Below are 19,417 nucleotides of genomic sequence, written 5' to 3' on the forward strand. Positions count from 1 at the left end.
AACAAGCTGTTTTTCCAACCTTGTTTGTTATCCGTGCGCTTCCGCTCTCTCCACCAGACACATTCTCGCAGTCGGACCTCCGGGCATTAATGACGTCACCAGCCACAACAAAGCGTCGCCGTATTGAAATGGGGGCAAAACTCGGGTCACAAGCAGTTGCTATTGTGCATTGTAGTACAAACGCGTTGAACTTTTGTCTTCTTTGCGGTCTTTTTTTCCGTCGGCATGACTAAAAGTTGCCGTGTTGCGGGTTGTAACACAAGGAAGAGTTCGGAGCCGCATTTGAAGTTCTTCATTCTTCCTCGTGAGAAGAAAAGGACAAGCAAATGGCTGAAAGCAATCAATCGAGGAACAGTAAAAGAAGACAGTTCCGTGGACCATTCTCGCCGGTGGGAACCTAAATCCAAGCACATTTACGTTTGCAGCCGACATTTTATTACTGGTGAGTAAACTTTAATCGACCCCCCCCCCCCCCCCCCAATTAGCTGCTAGGATTCAATAGACTAGGCAGTGGTTATTATTAGCACAACCGAAAACTTGCAAAGTGTTATTTTTCTTTAGCGGTGCACTGCTCTGATTGGTCAATCGGTATATTATTGGCCAGGTGGGAATTGGTTATTTTGCTGTGACGTGTTCACGCTTAAATAACGCTTGGAGGCGAATTACCGGTTACGGCAGAAATAATCACTCCGTATATACCACCAGTTTTCTTAGTTCCACACAGTACATATTCCACGTCATTGATAAAGGTCAACTTACTGGGTGACTTTATGAGGTAGTTGTAGATGTTTCCGAACTCCACTGCAGCCAATTCCTTTGGATTGTTTATCCAGCTATCAGCTGCGACTTTGTATGAGCAGGTTTGCAGGCCAATACACGCTAATTTTAATTTGTATCGCCTCCTCGTGTCTGTCAGCAGTGACTCGTGATGTTAATAAGTCATGTTTAAGACGTTTGTATGAAAAAAAGACGCAAAACACAGCTGAAATATATGAATTTCAGACAAGGTTTGTCTACGGATGTTTACCTGTGCGTGCCCCCATCTCAAAACGGCGACACGTTGCTATGCGAGATGACGTCATCGTGACATCACGCCGACTGCAAAAATAAGTCGATAGATGGATGAAAAAAAACAAAAAAAAACAAATAAACCCCCCAAAAATTAATGCAGCCTCAACGGGACAAAAGCCAGTGTCCTACTTGCGCCGGTCCCAAGCCCGGGAAAATGCAGAGGGTAAAAAAGCCTGCATTGGGGGTGCCCCCTCAAGATTTCTAAGTGCCCACTCTGGTGTGTAAATCTAGATCCGGGCCTGAGATCAGTAAACATCTCGTTTGTACACTATTTCCATGCATTTAGTGTTTCGGACAAATGGAAGGTTGACCCGCCGAGCAACGATTGCTAACATCATGAATATTAATGAGCAAAAGTGACGTGTTGCGTGCAGCACGCCATTGAAAGTCAGGTGTCTAATGCACAATGCTACATACATCACCTAGCAGTAGCAATTTCTTTAGAAAACGTTCTCAATTGGAATAGTATTAGAAAGACCACTTTAGTTACAGTTGTGGATTTAAAAAAGACTTGCAAAAAGCATAAAAAAGGCATGGCTCTTGAGTTTTCAATGATATCTGCAACTGATGTTTCTCCAAGAGGAACAGACACTTCTTTGTTTCAAAAAGGATCCATGAAGCTACTGTATGTGTGTCAACAGAATAAGTGGTTGCAGTTCAGTTATATAGATTTGTTGGTTCTCTGACATGGACTTGTTTATTCAGCATTGACCACATGTTCTCAATGTGGCTTTGGGAAAGCCATTCTAAATCCTGATCACTTTTGATGTGTGTTGGGGGTCATTGTTCTGTCCCAAGTGCGCTCAAGACCCAACCTTCGGGCTGATGATTATATACAGTCACTTCCAAAAGTATTGGAACAGCGAGTTTCTTTGTTATTGTTGTACACACAAGATATTTGGCTTTCAGATATAAAGATAACACAAAAGTTCTTCAGGTTGTATGCCTTGGTTTTTAAATCAGGATGGGTTCTGAAAAACCAGGAAAGATGGCCTTTTGTTGGACCCCAACGACTTTTCAAGGTGAAGGTATTTGGACATACATAAATTAATAAGCCTTACTGCAATAACTGTACATGTTAAAGAATTTGAAGGTTATCCTCCATTTTCGTTCTCCCATTTACTTACTGTAACGCATCAGTTCCATTGGTGGAAAAACAGCTCCATAGCAAAATATTACCATCGCCAAACTCGATACCAAGCATGGTGTTCTCGGGTTCAAATAATTTTTCCTTCAAACATATTACTCAGTTTGTGGCCAAATAGCTCAATTTGTGTTTCATCGGACCACAGACCTTTTCTCCATGTCAGCAGCAAACTTCAGTGCCATTTTCACAAACACATTTGTGTCTCTTCACTTGATGCTTCTGAGAGAACCTCTGTCCACATGCTAAGCAGGAAAAGGGTTTCTCACCAGTGTGTGTTCTTGTGTGTGTTTTTAAATTCCCTTTTTTAGAGAATCTTTGACCACAAACCGAGCAGGCAAACGGTTTCTCTCCAGTGTGTGTTCTCGTGTGTGTTGTGAGGTGTCCCTTCTCGGAGAATCTTTGATCACAAACGGAGCAAGAAAAGGGTTTCTCACCCGTGTGTATTCTTGTGTGCGTTGCTAAGAGTCCCTTTTCATAGAAGCTTTGACCACAAACGGCGCAAGAAAAAGGTTTTTCCTGAGTGTGCGTTCGTATGTGCCTTGTCGCATGTCCTTTTCTGTAGAACTTGTGGCCGCAGACTGAGCAGGCGAAAGGTTTCTCTCCAGTGTGCATTCTTGTGTGTATTTTTAAGGAACTCCTCTGAGCGAATCTTTTACCACAAACCAAGCAGGCAAATGGTTTCTCCCCAGTATGTTTTCTTGCATGTATTTTTAAGGAACTCCTCTGAGAAAATCTTTGATTGCAAACTGAGCAAGAAAAAGGTTTATCCTCAGGGTTTTTTTTATCGTGATGTATTAAGGCTCCCTCCTGAGAGAATTTTTGACCCAAAACTGAGCCGGGTTTCTCTCCAGTGTGTTTTCTCATGTGTATTTTTAGGCGATCCTTCTGGGAAAATCTTTGCTCACAAACTGAGCAGGCAAAAGGTTTCTCTCCAGTGTGGCTCATCACATGCCTTTTCAAAAGGTAATTGTAAGTAAATGTTTTCCCACACTGAACACATTTCCATTGTTTGTCGTCATTCTGACCTGCCTTTTGAACTTCAGGAAGTCTATCGTCATCGGTATTTGGAGAGTATGACGTGTCGTTGTTATCTGATAGTGGAGCTTTGTCTTCTTGGGATCCACAACCTTCTGTTGTCATATGTGTACTTGAGCTGCTGTAGCTTGCTGCCCCTCTGTCTTGATCACTTGTAATAGGCACCGGAATTAATGGAAATGTATTGATGCGCTCCTCTTCCTCTTTGAAATAGGGAGGTTTTTCTCCGTCATTGGTAAGGAAGTGGTCCTTCTCCACTTTAACGTAGGGGTGTTCTTCAACTGCCTCTTTTTTAATGAAATGACAGTGCGACTCCTCTTCATCTTTAATGTGAAAGACTTTTTCATCTTCCATTTCAGCTTTAATGGGAAAGGACTGTCCCTTAAGATGAACACCTTTGGTGACATCTGCAAGACAGAAAAAGGCAAATCCACATGGTTCATTCAAGTCAGTTCTTGTGTTGTGTATTATGCTTTCATATTTTTAGATAATAGCTTGATCGTTAAGATTTACGGTGAATATACAGTATATGTCAGGGAACAGGTGCGAGTGGGCAAAGAACTACATTTCGCATCAACCGCAACATGGCGGCCCGCACAGACGCAGCGGCCCGTAGCTCTCCCCAACAGCGCCTAATTTTGCTATGATAGCATCTAGACATATTTTTCTATCAAACACAACAATTATTTTGTCTTAAAATACAGTTGTTTATTTAAAAGTCAAGAGCAAGAACAAAAAAATGCTTTTTCAGCCTTGCGTGCGTCTTCTGCCTAATTTCAAAGTGGAAACAGATTTCTACAGAGTAAAGTAAATGAAATAAAAATAATTGTTTGCACTGCTTCAAATCAGTATTTCGTGGCTGCACCCTTTGGCTTCAATAACAACGTGGGTCTGTGTAGATAAGTTTCAATCAGTCTTGAACCTCTGCCAACTGCAATTTTGCTCCATTCTTCTTTTTTAAAACTGCTCAAGCTTTGTTAGTTTGCGCGGGCACGAACAGTCCTTTTCAAGTCCACCTTCAAATTCTCCATAGGATTGAAGTCTGGGCTTTGACTTGGCTACTCCAGAAAATTTGCCTGCTTCTTTTTTTTTTTTTTTTTTTTTAAAAACGATTCCTGTGTGTTAGTAAGCTTGCATGCCCCCCCCCCCCAAAAAAAAACAAAAAACAACCGCACGTCCTGCGATTGGACTATCGGGCAAGCGCACTTTGTAAGGGTGACGATAAACAATATATTATGCAGGCTTAAAATACAGTGCATTGTAAATAAAAGACAGCAAAATACTCTCCAGTTATCCCTCAATTGTAGCTGGTAACGCGGTCGGTTCTGGTCCCCATTAAGTGAAAAACCGCAAAGTAGTGTCACCCCCCCACCCCAATTTTAACTGATATGTACGCAACTAAAATGTAATATCAATGAGTATATGAATCCCTTTAAATGCATGTTATCATTAGAACATTATAGTTAGAAACGTAAATAAAATAATAGCATATAAAATGTGTAAATACTAGAAATAATCCGTACTGTACATTCATTCTCTCACTCTCTAATATGATACGTGTGTGTGTGTGACGTGTACAGTATATAATACTAGAGATCGACCGACATGGGTTTTTCAGGAGCGATTCTGACTATTAGTAGTTAGAGGTGCTGATAACTGATTTTTGGAGCCGATATTTACGTATTTGCAGTTGAAGTGTAAAAAAAATGGAATAATGCAAACACTGAACTTCATTGAAATGCCTATAAAGCATGTTTATCGAATCACACAAATAGAAAATAATAGCTCCAGATGTCCCTCTGCCGCATGGTTCAATGGTAGAGTAGTCGTTCCCCAACCCAGAGCCTGTGGGTTTGATTCTCCACTTTGATGACCTTGAACTGTATCTATTCATCTTTGTTGCTTCATTTCTAATTGTGTATCATATTGCCTCTGTAAAGCCCTTTGAGACTTCTGTTGTGATTGAGGGCTATACAAATAAAATTGAATTGAATTGAATCTAACTATCCTACCCTCACTCGTGAACAAGTCCCGAGGAAACTTGAACTCCTCCACTTAGGACAGGATCTCATCCTCGACCCGGAGCGGGCACTCCACCCTTTTCTGATTGAGGACCATGGTCTCGGATTTGGAGGTGCTGATCATCATCCTAACCGCTTCACACTCGGCTGCGAACCGCTCCAGTGAGAGTTGGAGGCCACGGCTTGTTGAAGCCAACACCACCAAATCATCTGCAAAAAGCAGAGATGCAATGCTGAGGTCACCAAACAGGACCCCCCCTCAACGCTTCGGCTGCGCCTAGAAATTCTATCTATAAAAATTATGAACAGAATCGGTGACAAAGGGCTGCCTCAGCGGAGTCCAACCCTCACTGGGAATTAATTCAACTTACTGCCATCAATGCAGACCAAACTCTGACGCCGGTTGTACAGGGAATGAACAGCCCTTACCAAGGGCCTTGGTACTCCGTACTCCCGAGCACCCCCCACAGGACTTCCCGAGGCACACGGTTCAACGCCTTCTCCAGATCCACAAATCACATGTAGACCGGTTGGGCAAACTCCCATGCACCCTCAAGGACCCCGCCAAGGGTGTAGAGCTGGTCCACTGTTCCACGGCCGGGACAAAAACCATGCTGCTCCTCCTGATTCCAAGATTTGACTTCCTGACGAACCCTCGTCTCCAGCACTCCTGAATAGACTTTACCGGGGAGGTTGAGGAGTGTGATCCCTCTATGATTGGAACACACGCTCCGGTCCCCCTTCTTAAAAAGGGTGTAGACCACTCCAGTCTACCAATCCAGAGGCACTATTTCCGATGTCCACGCAGTGTTGTAGAGGCGTGTTCCTCTCCTCAGACGCCGCATGGTGGACCAGAATTTCTTCCAAGCCATCTGGAAGTCGTTTTCCATAGCCTCGAGTTTTTGCCTCGGCAACCGCCGAAGCTGCAGTCCGCCTAGCCAGCCAGTACCTGTCAGCTGCCTCCGGAGTCAGACAGGCCAAAAAGGCCCGGTAGGCCTCCTTTTTCAGCTTGACGCCATCGCTTACCGCTAGTGACGCGGTTTCATCAGAGCCGAAATAACCCAGTTTTAAATGGATTTTTTTCATATTGGCTGGTCGGATTTAAAAAAAAGGTCAATACCGATATACAGTACGTGAAATATGGTTGCCGATTTTCGGTCTATCTCTAGTATATACATATGTAGAAGGAAATAAAAAGGACATAAAAATGTCTTAAGAACGCTCATCCTTAAAAGAAAATACGTAACTGAAATCAGTGATGCACTGAGTCGCGAACTAGTGATGGATCAATGTACAATAAAATTGAGGGGGGACAAAAAACAATGCATTGCACTCAAAGTCAATAAAACAAATAAAATATAAAATCCCACCAAGTTAAAACCCTAACAATCAGGCTACCCAAGTCAGGAGAAGCTAGTCTAAAAAAAAGTGTCTTTTTAACCTAGATGTAGACATCCGCACAATTTCTTTCTTCCACCTCTTTTTTTTTCTTCCCCTACGACAACTGGTTGTTTTGCCATGGCCTATTACGTGAGAGGAGTGTCCTTCTGGTTTTAATGAATTGGAAAAGTGATGTAAAATGGACACTTGACACAGTGTATTGAGACACAGCTATTATCTCGACACGGCCCACTTCGTTGTTCTTGTTACAATGACAACGTCTATACTATTTAATCTTGGTACTTAAAAAGCCTTCTACCTCGAGAGACATCCTACCAATACCCAGTGCGCTTGCGCACGCATGGGCACATCATTTAAAAGCAGCGAGTACTTACTATTTTCATTTTTATTGAGTATGTTTTGTACTTTTTCATTGCTCCAAAATAATTTTTCCGTGTTTTCCTCTCATAGCTTGTAAGCATTGTGTTCTCTTGTGGTAGCTTTAAAGCAGAGTGTGACCGCATTTGTCACGTAATGTATTTAAACCACTATTATTTGTTATGTTTAAGGTGTTGTTCCTGTATGCTTCTAAACTAAATATGTTGAAGGCGTACAATAGTACTTAAAGTGCGTATGACAGCAAAAGCATGTTTATTTCATATTTCAAGCGGTATTTTATGCTCCTGAATGAAATGGACCACTTGGATGTGTGTGGAAGCGATCAATTTACGTATTCAATTTTTTTAATCCCGTGCCATGAAAATGAGTGTCTTCCTGGATTGAGGACTAATGCGAATGGGACGTCACCTGGGTCAGCATCTCAAAATACAGCATTGCTCTACAGCATGCAGATGGACTGTGGATTCATCTGATTTTGTGGATTAATTTGTTTATTTTTCGCATCACGCCAGCAAATGTGCTGCAGGTTTTTGTTGCTGCACCAGGGAGAGGCGTGTGAGCCTTTTTGGGTTTCAAAAAGATCCGTTCAGCGCAGATAATGGAGAAAACCAGTCCGACAACTGTGGGACAATTGGACTTACCAGGAAGTGAGTAAACTATGTGTTTTGTATTCTGTCAAATACTGGGATAATGCACAAGTTTTAATAAAGAGGTGGCTTGCAATTTGTGGCTGATGATGCTCCTTGTCCACCAAAAATGCCACTCGGCCGACGACCAACGGCTTGTCGCACCCCCCCCCTCGGTCCTCTTTGCGTGCCCACCGGGCACTTATGCTCATGCAGCCCTCCACTCCCTCCTGCGGTCCCCATATCGTCCAGACTTCCAGCCCCCTCTGCACTCTTCATGTGCCCGGCAATAGACCAATACACTCAGGTTGGGCTCGGGCAGCCATGCGCACCTCTGATGTTGGCTGGTTTGTCTGGCGGTCATTCTCCAGCTTCTTCCCCGCCAACGAGCACTCCTGCCCGCAGCAGGGGAATGACGAGCTGTAACTTGCTCGCTTCTGGGGGTTGCCGATCGGTGAAGACAATGGACAACCCCACCGCCGTGTGAAATGACCTGGGGTAGTTTTTTGTGAATTTTTGTTTTTGAAAGGCGAGAATATGACTTGGAAATGCCGCTCAGTTTGCGTTAACATGTTGGCTAGCTGTCACGGCTCCTGTTTTGTTTCCGATCTCCAAAGCTGGGGCACGGAAATGACAAAAGCCGGACCAACTCCGGTGGTATAAAATATCGTTCGGGAGGTGCAAGAAGTCGTCAGTTCTGACCATTATGCGGTAATTTTTCCCTGTCGTACTGAATAAATGCATTTTTAATATTTCATATTCCATTGAGCACAAGACTGTTATTTGTCATGACCATACGATTTATTTAGCAGTTGGGGAAAATACTTAGATACAAAGAATATCCTGTAAAAATATTGGGGTAGAGCAATTGAAACGTTGACATTTTGCTGCTCTCTTCATCGCATTTTCTTCATTCTGAATCTTCCCCCTCAATGGGCTGAATTCTAAATCAGATGAAATTATGACCCTGTTGACGTCATCCTCCAGCTCGGGATGCTAGCGCGCTACAATGAGAGGCGTTGCTAAACGGCAGATTAAAAGACTCATTTCTCGTCATCTGCGCTTTGCCAAATTGTTTTAGATAGTCGAATCGTCTCAAAATATGATTCTATTTCACATAATGATACTATTTAAGATTTTTTTATACTGTCACAGGCACTTTAAGGTGTCAAATTTGCCTCTAGTAGGACGTTTTGAAGGGTTAAGATATTTTGGAAGAACACCAGTCGCTTGCAACGCTCCCGATGACGGCAATTTTCAAAGTCTGTTGCGTTAGTGTTCGGAAAAACCGATATTACAGAGACTAGCTCTACTCGATTCTGCGGGAAACGGCATCATATTGGACGGGGGAACCTTGTCAAGTTAAGACGTTTCCCTTAAAAACTCAATCTATATTTGGATATTGTAACCAGGACAAAAAATCAACTGTTGGGAGACACATTGTAAAGGAATCGTTGCTGTTTCTCTGATCAGCACCATAGGAGGTGTAGTTCCTTGTCTTAAAAAAGGTCATTAAACGCAATAATCAATAATTGATGGTGTATTTGTTAGTTATTAAACATCAAAATACTTAGTTGTCAATAGAAATCACTGTCGAAGTACAATTTTGACGTTCAGCGCCGTCATTGGCGGCCAATGATTTCATTGAGCTCCTTGAAGATTTCAAATTCATTGATGACAACTGGACTTTCTTTTCTAATAGAATACACTTTGTCTTGGTTTCAAAAACACCGATAATTATCACAAATTTCCCTCGTCCTGCAATAATAATTGCCTTGAAAAAAGGTGTTTAATTCCAACCTTTAAAGAGCAACTCCCGGGCCTGGGCATTTTGACAAATGAGCAGCCAAAATGCTTATGATTTTCCATCTTTCCAGGAAGGTTTGTGAGACATTTGGTGGCTTATTAAGTGGCTATTCTATGTGCATCATGTCACAATATAACCAATAATATTGCTCGGCTCTAGTTAATAAACAATATTTGCGCACCATTCCACATCATTTGAGTTACTTTGGGACATACACAATTTATTTTTACAAAATAAATAGATCTAATTCTTTCAAATCAAATCAATGCACTTCACAATTGAAATGATTATTACTGATTATTATACGCACACCCCTCATGGCCCGGGGGTGGGTTGGGCCTCCGTTCCCTTGGTCTGTCTCCCTGTCCGCCTCTCTGGACCGCGGCGGCTGCCGCTGCCCTCCTGCCAGCAGGTTGTCGGCGGGGCCTCTTGGGGCCCACGGGGCCTTGGGTGGGGCTTGCTGTCCCTTGCCGGTGGGGTGGACATCCCCTGGTCTCCGCCGCTTGGCGTAGCGCCTGCTCGGGGTGCGGAGTGGGTGCTCGGGCGGCGGGGAGAGGGGTGGGCGGTTGTGCCGTGGGTGGTCTGGGGCTGGGGTTGATCGGGGTCCTGGCGCTTCTCCCGCCCTGCGGCCGGTGGTTCCGGTGGACGGGGCCACGCCTGCGCGAGCCTGCCTTCTAACTCATGCACTTCTCACTTCGGCAGTGTAAATATCTTTCACGCTGGCACTTACATACTCATTCATTTCTCCGGGGAGAGCTGGGACGAGGCCACACAGTCCCGGCGCGGCTCCCCCCTTGTGGTGCGTCCCCTCTCGCCATCCCTGAAGGCCGGTTGATGGGTGACCCAGGGGACCACCCTGGATTGTCCGCCCATATGTTGTAAGGATAGAATTGACCCTATTATTATTTAGTGAATTATTTTCGTTATGATAAGACTTACATTTGACCCCTTTTCACTTGCTGAATGTGCCGGTCCATTTCCCCCCCCATTTATTTAAAACGTGTATTTTCTACATTATTTATTTTAAAAATGTCTTTTTTTTTTCTTGTGTTTGGCTGTGCTTGTGGACAAAAGCAGTAGTGTTTTACCTGATGGAAGGTTCCATTTATATGTTTTTGTAATACTCTAGGAATTTTTTTCAGTTATATTATATTTAACTTATTTATTTAGACAGACAACGTTGAGTGGTCTTAAGACAAATGTTTATTTTTTGGTCGATAGATATTAGATATAGATATTATTAACACGTTTGTTTATATTTTGATGTCAATATAATTTATGTTCAAATATTGCAATTTCAATTTGCAAGGTTTCACAATGTTTTTTTTTTAGTTTTTGAAAACAAAGGTTTGAATCGAATGGTATATCACCTGAACCAATACACATGAAAGTCAATACGGATTTATTTTGCATTGATCACTTAGCATATCAATTAACTAGCTTCATATTCGTCAGAAATATAGCCTTGATCCCCGTTCACCCAATCTGTTCGGTTTTATTCATGTCCCGTCCCCAGCAAAAAGGATACATGCAGGTTATTACGTCCTAACCAATGTTGAGATCGAACCTACGCCCTTATCTTTTTGTTTCTAATTGAAATAGACACAGACAGGAGCAATAGAACCAAGGGACCATACCTCTGTAAAGAATACTGGGTTGCTGTTGTCGCTCGTTGCCGTCATTTGAGCCACAGAAATCCTCCTCGTACTTTACTGATTTTGTCTTTCTACGCATTCCCACGGTACCGGGACACCAGATTAGGCTCACACTCGATCCCTGCTTTCGGTGCCGAGTTATCTCAGACACTGGCTGCTAACAAACCAAGCTAGGCTACTATGAGCGAGGCCAAGACGCTTGGCTTCAACTTGTGCCGAAACGACGAACAAAAAGATTGACTGTATGATTTTGAAATTGCTGGACGTGTCGAGGCTTCATACTGCTGTCAAGCCAAAGTGACACGGACGGAGATGTTTTGCCTTTGTCAAGAAGAGTGGCTCGGTTCGGCACTAGTGTTGTATCGGTCGCGAACGATTCGTTCTTTTTGAACGAATTGTTTGGGTGAACGAGACCGAACTAATCACCATCTGCACTGATTCGTTCTATGAAGTTGGTGGCGCTTGTTCGCTGCGTGGGAGGGCGTTGAGCAAGCGGCAGCGTCTTCTGACATCGCACACGACCAATCAGACGCCAGCCTCATCGCGGGCAGGGGAGGGAGCGGAAACAGAATCATGGCGTATGTCACTCATTTCCACGTGTGGCCAATAAGCAGCCAGCGTGCAGGCAGGGGGGAAAGACTGAGTTTTGTCACTTCCCGTTCAGTGATTCGGTCCTCCGGTTCCTGACCTAGCTTGCTGCTAACTTGACTTTCCAGTAATGACTATGCGGTGAACGAGTCATAAAATGAAAGGAAACGACTTTGTCACATATTTGTTAACGTGGAGCCTATCAAATGCTGCTCAAAAAGACAAAAACACCACACAAATCTAGCGAGCATGGTTTAGTGTTCTACTTTTCTCAACAGACTCGGGACTGTGCCTATGACGATATACTATCAAATTTACAGTAATTTAAAACACGCGTAGCTACGAGGCAAGCAAAACCTGAGCTGCGGTCGCGTGACGGCAGTGAAGCGGGCAGAGAACTGTCACTATATGGAGGCTTCATGGCAGCGATATGTACCTCATATGTGCACAGAAAAAAAATAATATTTAGTATGATCACCATAATACTGATTTGCAATGAAACTGTATATACATGTCAATTTTTTCCGAGTGTTTTTTTTTTTTTTTTTTTCCCCGTGTCAGAGGGTGTCGGTTGGTTTGACAAATTATGTCAATCCGTCCATCATGTGCTACTCAAGCGCCCCAAAAACAAAGCGCGCGGACACGGGAGATGTCGCAATATGTCTACATTTTTCTTAACAGACTAATGAGAGTAGAAAGGCGAAATCATAAAGCAAACAATTATTTCTCGTCAGCATTTGACGATCTGAGATGCGGGGACGACAGGGGAGCTGACCGGATTATTTTATTTATTAATACCAGTGCAAAAATTCAAAACGATCATCTTAATAATAAAAAACAAAAATACAACAGAGCGAGAGGTTAATATGATGTGTTGGCCGTTCCATAATTAGAAATTAAACTTTCGATTTATTTTTATTTTCATGACAGCAGGCATGCCGCGTTGGCTGTTAGCAGCAGCATTGTATATGTGAGCAAGATCATGCTAAAGAAAGTCCGTGCGCCCCCGACCCCAAACCCCGACTTCCCCCTCAAAAGGAAAATGTTTAACCGTGTCCTAATTCGAAATGCAAGCACGAGCCATGACTTTGAGCCCATAGAACTAGGACAGACGACGCGGAAGTTCTCCCTCGCTTTTGCAGCAGCGGGAGGGAGACGAGGCTGTCTCTGAGAGCAGAATGATATCGCCTGTCACTCATTTCTGAAACTACGACGAGTGGTCAATGTGCAAGAGAGGGAGGGACCAAGCAATGTCACTTCCCGTTCAGTTATACTGCGAAGCGGTCTTTGGTGATTCGTTCGGCAACGTCACTTCCCGTTCACTAACCGAACGATTCATTTGGGTGGGGAGGGAGATGAGGGGGGCGGACGATTCGTTGAACGATTCGTTTGAACGAATCGTTTTACTGAACGAACCGGAATGGATTCGTTTACTCAAGTGAACGACAGATCCCGTCACTATTCGGCACAGGGTTGCCAGATAGTACACACCGTTTCCAGCACAATCACACAATGTAAAATCAGCCATGTTCAATTAAAAGCGCCCAAAGAGAAAAAGAATAAATCAACAAACAGCAGGACTGGGAGTCATTATTAGACGAATCATGCCGTTTTGCCTAAAAGGATTATGGGAGATACAGTTTTTAAAAAAGTTTCAAACTTGTGCTGTCAAGTGATGACAATTTTAAATCGCTTTTTTTCTATAGTTAACTTGCACTTTTTGTGTTAAAAAAAAAAACAAAAAAACTCCTTGACCCCCCCCCCCCGTCCCGTCCCGTTAGATTATAATATTTTAATACTACTGCCATCAAGCCATTAAAAAATGATAGTTAATTTGCGATTAATGGTATTTTGTTTTCATTTTTAAAATGCTAAATTGATTAGATATTTTAAGTTGGAAGTATACCAATTAGCACTGGACTTAACCAATGTGCTTACTTTACATCATTCAAATTTTAGCCTCATTAAAAACTAGAGTTGGGCAACTTTACACTTGTAAGATGAATTAAACATCCTTTTTTTCCCCAAATAAATTGATATAGAAGGGAGGAAGAGTGGTTAGCGTGTCTGCTCCCAGTTCTGAGCTCAAGTTCCCTGTATTCCTTGTACACTTGTATTTTTATTGTATATTTATTTTGTATACTTTACATGTCTACATACATGTATACTTTTATTAAATGTATCATTTGTTATCATTGATTTAATATTATTTATGTATGTATATGAATAAATATATATATATGTATATGGCGAAAAACACAGACAAGACTGAAAAAGCAGTTTCTGCTCTTTAACTCCTCTTTAAAAGGAACTGCTGTATTTTAAGCCAAAACAACTGGTTTGTGTGATAGAACAATATGTTTGTATGCTGCCATAGCAGATTCATGGCGCATTAAGCCCCCGAACTATTTTTAATTTGTCCGTTTTACCCCGGAAACCCCAGATTACAGATGTCGCGCAACCGCTTTTTTTTCAACCCAGTCATAAAACGAAGGTAATTAATTACATTTATTATTCGAAATGTCTACCATTTTTAGCTTAGAATCATTAATTGATGTCTAATATTTCGTTTAAAAAAAACAAATTAAAAAAATTATTCACTCGCATATTTTAAACTTTTAAACAAATGACGTCACAATGAAAAAAATGGCGTCTGTAAAAAAGTCAAGGATATATACCTCATAACTATCGCTTGATTGTATTTTTTTGTTACTGTCGCATTTTCTCCGATATTTTAGATGATAAATAATAGATCCAAACAAAACGAAATTGAGGGGGGGGGGGGGGGGGCGTTTAAAAGGGTAAATATATGAAAAAGAAAATCTTGACCACTCCTTCATGTCTGCAATTTCTGCATCGCGACCCTTGTTATATTACCATGTTTCACCCATAAAATCCCCCCCAAAATACAGCTGTGGCCATTCACAGCTGTGTCTTGACACTCGTTGATACATGCTACATGGAGTTTTTGGATCGAAACAAGGTAAGTACACGATAATTCTCGATAAAGTCATTGCATCTTTAATTTTGCTCTTTCATGCTCTCACCTCCGGATAGGGTTTTGCTGTTTTTTTTTTTTTAATGCTCTCCTGTTCAAAACTTTTCTTCTCCCTGAAAATTGAGATTTTAAGCTTTCCTTTAAGCTTATCTGTGACGCCATTTTTTCTATTGTGATGTAATTTGTTTAAAAGTTTATAATATGCGAGTGAATAACTTTTTAAAGTAGTTTTTTTCCCTAAATAATATAGTAGACATCAATTAATGATTCTAGGCTAAAAATGACAGACGTTTTGAATAATAAATATAATTACTTACTGTGGTGACCCTTTATTATATGACATAATTCACCCACCGAACTTGTGTGGGAGATGTTGTGTGTTTTGCCGAGCGCGTTTCCGGCTACGTTAGTCACGTGACAGACACATGAGCGGCCGAACATGGCAACAAGACTCCATCCAACGTCATTCGCGTCATTACCTTGATTTTATGGCTGGGTTGAAACAAAAGCAGTTGCGCGACATCTGTAAACGGGGGTTTCTGGGATAAAATGGACAAATTAAAAATAGTTCGGGGGCTTAATGTACCATGAATCTGATATGGAAGCATATAGAGATATTGTTCTATCAAACAAAACAGTTCTTTTGGCTTAAAATACAGCAGTTTCTTTTAAAGAGGGGTGCAAGAGCAAAAACTCCTTGTTCAGTCTTGTCTGTGTTTTCCACCCCCCCGTGGTGGCGACGTCTCATTCGAATGTCTGCCCTATCAACTTTTGATGGTACTTTCTTTCTGCTTACATTTTTGCACCGGTAGAAAATACTAAATAAATTTAGTTTTCATTTGTAAATTTTAAAGCAAGTACTTTTGTACTTTTACTTAAGTAAAATATTTTCTTACATACTTGTACTTTTGCTTTGGTGTTTTTTGCACCCGAATCTGTACTTTTACTTAAAAATGCAAAAAAAGTGAGTACTTCATCCACCACTGATCATGAGTACAGGTACTAGTATCAGGAGGTAGCAGAGATGAAGATACCGAGGTTCTCTTTGGGAATGACCAGGATGGATAAGATCAGGATTGAGCATATCAGAGGAACGGCAAATGTTAGAGGATTTGGAGAGAAAGTCAGACTGAGATGGTTTGGGCATGTCCAGAGGAGAGCTAGTGGCAACAAGATCCGGGATTTTGCATATGCCAAGCAGGAGGTCAAGGGGACAACCAAAGAGGAGGTTTATGGATGTAGTTAAAGAGGACATGAAGGCAGTTGGTGTGAGAGCAGAGGATGCAGAGGGCAGGGTTAGATCGAGTCAACTGATTCGCTGTTGCGACCCATGAAGGGGAAAAGCCGAAAGGAAAAGAAGAAGAATCATTGTTTAATAAAGTATTTGGGCTGAAAACCTTTTCGATCTGGCAACCCTGGAGATGAGACAACCTTTTACCTTTCAAAATGGCGCAGAAGGATTTTTGCATCGGGAGTTTTTTTCTTTTATCATTATCGTAAAATTTCCTGTTGTTTTGATGCCTTCCTAATACGTAGTGTACACCGTTGTAAAAGTTATTTTTCAACCAAGTGTCTGAGTAGAACACTCATTTAATACTTGTTGCCCACGCAACAAAAACCTAAATGAAGTCCCTGTCTGCCATGTTTTTTTAATTTTCATTTTTTGCTCCAACAACAAAAGCACACCCTCACCTCTTGTGCGCTCGAAGAGCCTTTGACTGTTTATTATTAGCCGAACAGCTAAAAGCATTAGCCGCCGAGCACCTAACGTCGTGCCGTCGGCCGTCGCCGTGGAAACTGCGGACGCCCCGCCCACCCGCAGAAGTTTCTGGTGAGGTGAGGACAGTGTCCGGAAGCCTCTCGTTCCGTTCCCCTCTGGATGCCCCTCCGGGGGAATGCGTCGACATGACGGAGGAGGGAGGCCTTAGGGTCCGCGTCCCCCTGGCCGCTAAGGCGCTGTCCGAGCCCTTCGTCCGTCTGCGCTACCTGGACACCTCGGCGCTGGTGTGGCGTCAACAGCAGGAGGCCCCCCCGTATCCGTCTTCCTACCTCAGCCGGAGCCGCTCGGCCTGGTACAGCAGCTACGGGAACTGCGCCGTGGTGGTCCCTGACAAGAGCGTCCTAGACGACCGGGAACGCTCCAGAGTCTGCGCGATCATGTAGCGCCGTCATAGTCAATGCATTGCCATTCAAATGAAGTCATCGTTGTCTGCTAGATGTCCAATTCATTTGAAGTGGGAGTGGGACGTTGGCAGCGACCGAATGATGAGTATTATCAAATGGATAGTGATGAACAGCAGAAGCATCGCCCCAACCAACATGGCCGTCCCGAGGCAACATTCACATCAGACTGGATGGTGCATGCTGACTTTAGATTGTTATGATGCCATTTAATTATCTTATTTATCATTGTCTGCTAGATGTCCAATGCATTTGAATTGGGAGAGTTGGCGGTGAATGCTCATGTTACAGGGCCATTGACGCGCCGAGACGTCCTATCTAAACGGATTGGACGTCTCGCGCTTCAATTGCAGTTAATGAGTGCCCCATAACGACTACACATCCATGGTTTTTCAATTTATGGTGATTTCTCGCAATTTTGTCAGGTTTAGGCACTCGATTCTCCCAGTTTCAATGAATTTGACGTGTATTGTTGTCAATGGCAGCGCCGCGGTTTGGACCCGCGTACCCCTCTTTTATCATCCATTGTTCGCTCCCCTGAAGTGTTATGGACAGGGGTGTCTGAACTATGGCAAAACCGCAGCCCAGTTTTGATTGCTTCGCAGCAAATGATGAAAATATCATTGAACGTGGCCCACACAAGAACCTTGTGTTCAGCCTACATGTTGTTGCACATCTCCAACACTAGATGGAGTCACTTTAACAGTGTCACCGTGAGCACAGGGTCAATGTACTGTAGTTTCAGCAGTTTTACATAAATAATCACATGACATAATATTCCAATGTGATAAGACAGCTCTCGGTTGTGATTTTCTGATCTGCTGTTGCTGGACATTTTCTCTTTTTAATGCAAACTTTGTTTCAGTAGCGTAAATATAAATGTATAGTATTAGATAAAGGTCGACTGATAAGTGATTAAAAAAAAAAAAAGGCCTATTGTTAGTGTCTAAAGCAGATATACTTCTTTTAAAAGCACATTGATGATGAAAAGCAATTGAGTCACTCAGTCACTCCCTCATTTATCGGTTATTGGGGACCAGAACCAACTGCGTAAAGTGGAAACCGCGTAGTGTCCACCACACCTGATTTTTACAATTTTTGTGGTATATATATATATATATATCGATCGGGTTACAGTTTTTTTGTGTAAATTATATTTACTCCGTCTTCTCTACTATATGAGGACCAACACAGTAGCCAGAAACGTCAACGGCACGACAATGTGGCCGCCGCAAGAACGCAGTGAAACGCGGGCGTTAAAGTCAATCAGCCAATGCACACCAGTCACAGTGCGGCCGCGTGTTATTTAGACACGTCCCAGAAGCGGCTCAACGCGACGCATGGGAAAAGAACGACAGAGTTTATTATTTGACGCGAGACGCGGCCCTCCTGCGTCAATACTACAAGCTAGGATCGGGCAGACCGGAAGTCACTCGTGTAAAAATACAGTGGATCCGGTCGATTTTCAAACTAATATGCAATTGTAACCCACTTTTTGAGTCCATCAGATCTCTGGAATGGTAGATCGGGGCACAGTTGACTTGTCTTTGTTGATTTACTGCTGTCTTCTCTGCTATAATAATAACCAACACGGCCCTGTGTTCAATACAAAACCATCCTACCACAACAAAACAAGTAGGAACTAATATTCACATAGGAACTAAAATTATATACAACATAAAATATACAATATAACTGAATACTACATCACATTTGTAAAATATAAACAAAATAAATAATAGCCCATTTCAATAAAATAAATTGAAATGAGCTAAAACACCTGTAATTAAATAGTAATACACAGATCCTGCTTACACAATTTATTAATTGCTGTGTGGCGCTTTAACTTGAGAAAATCCAGCAATAAAGCTTTTGAAAACCGTTCATAAGAAAAAAAAAAATCATTGAGGCATTTCATTTGTAAAATACATGTTAAAATCTTCGTCATTGGAATTGCTTTGTCCAAATTGGGGGTCTCAGAGCGGAACTTCAAGTCCCCTGAGTGTCATCACAGTCATCACAACAGCAGAGATCCAGACAAGACTGTCCAAAATGAAGAACTGGACAGCTCCAGGGTCCGACAAGATTTATGCCTACTGGCTTAAGAAGCTAACTGCACTCCATGAACGCCTAGCAGGACAAATGAACCAGCTGCTGAGGTCGGGTACCCACCCAGAGTGGCTAACCCAAGGTCGGACAGTCCTCATCATGAAGGACCCCCAGAAGGGAACAGTACCATCCAACTACCGGCCTATCACCTGCCTCAGCACCACATGGAAGCTCCTCTCAGGCATCATCGCGGCCAAAATGAGCAGGCACATGGAGCAATACATCCACAGGGCACAGAAAGAGATTGCCAATAACACCAGGGGAGCCAAGCACCAGCTACTGGTGGACAGGGCGGTCGCCAGGGACTGCAAGGCCAGGAGCACCAACATGTGCACTGCCTGGATCCACTACAAGAAAGCCTATGACTCAATGCCACACACATGGATACTGGAATGCTTGA

The 19,417-nt window shown here is 42.7% G+C and overlaps 2 protein-coding genes across 4 annotated transcripts; one reads left to right on the forward strand and one right to left on the reverse strand.

The window, feature by feature from the left end:
* Positions 1 to 481: 481 nt before the first annotated feature.
* LOC130908958 (gastrula zinc finger protein XlCGF57.1-like) lies at positions 482 to 17,040 on the reverse strand. Of its 3 annotated transcripts, none has more exons than XM_057824938.1 (2): positions 16,420 to 17,040; positions 482 to 3,660 (listed from the first exon to the last, which is right to left on the reverse strand). In XM_057824938.1, exons 1-2 carry the CDS (start codon positions 16,475 to 16,477, stop codon positions 2,378 to 2,380), a joined length of 1,341 nt encoding a protein of 446 aa, XP_057680921.1. In that variant the 5' UTR covers positions 16,478 to 17,040; the 3' UTR covers positions 482 to 2,377. The 3 variants fall into 3 exon arrangements, with proteins under 3 accessions (XP_057680921.1, XP_057680920.1, XP_057680922.1); XM_057824937.1 differs by lacking the exon at positions 16,420 to 17,040 and adding an exon at positions 11,124 to 12,719; XM_057824939.1 differs by lacking the exon at positions 16,420 to 17,040 and adding an exon at positions 5,266 to 5,396.
* On the forward strand, positions 16,093 to 16,899 carry LOC130908959 (putative uncharacterized protein BRD3OS). The gene has a single exon (XM_057824940.1). The coding sequence runs from the start codon at positions 16,633 to 16,635 to the stop codon at positions 16,888 to 16,890; it is 258 nt and encodes an 85-aa protein (XP_057680923.1). The 5' UTR covers positions 16,093 to 16,632; the 3' UTR covers positions 16,891 to 16,899.
* Positions 17,041 to 19,417: the final 2,377 nt, after the last annotated feature.

The sequence above is a fragment of the Corythoichthys intestinalis genome, chromosome 20, assembly GCF_030265065.1.
Source record: "Corythoichthys intestinalis isolate RoL2023-P3 chromosome 20, ASM3026506v1, whole genome shotgun sequence".
NCBI lineage: Eukaryota > Metazoa > Chordata > Actinopteri > Syngnathiformes > Syngnathidae > Corythoichthys > Corythoichthys intestinalis.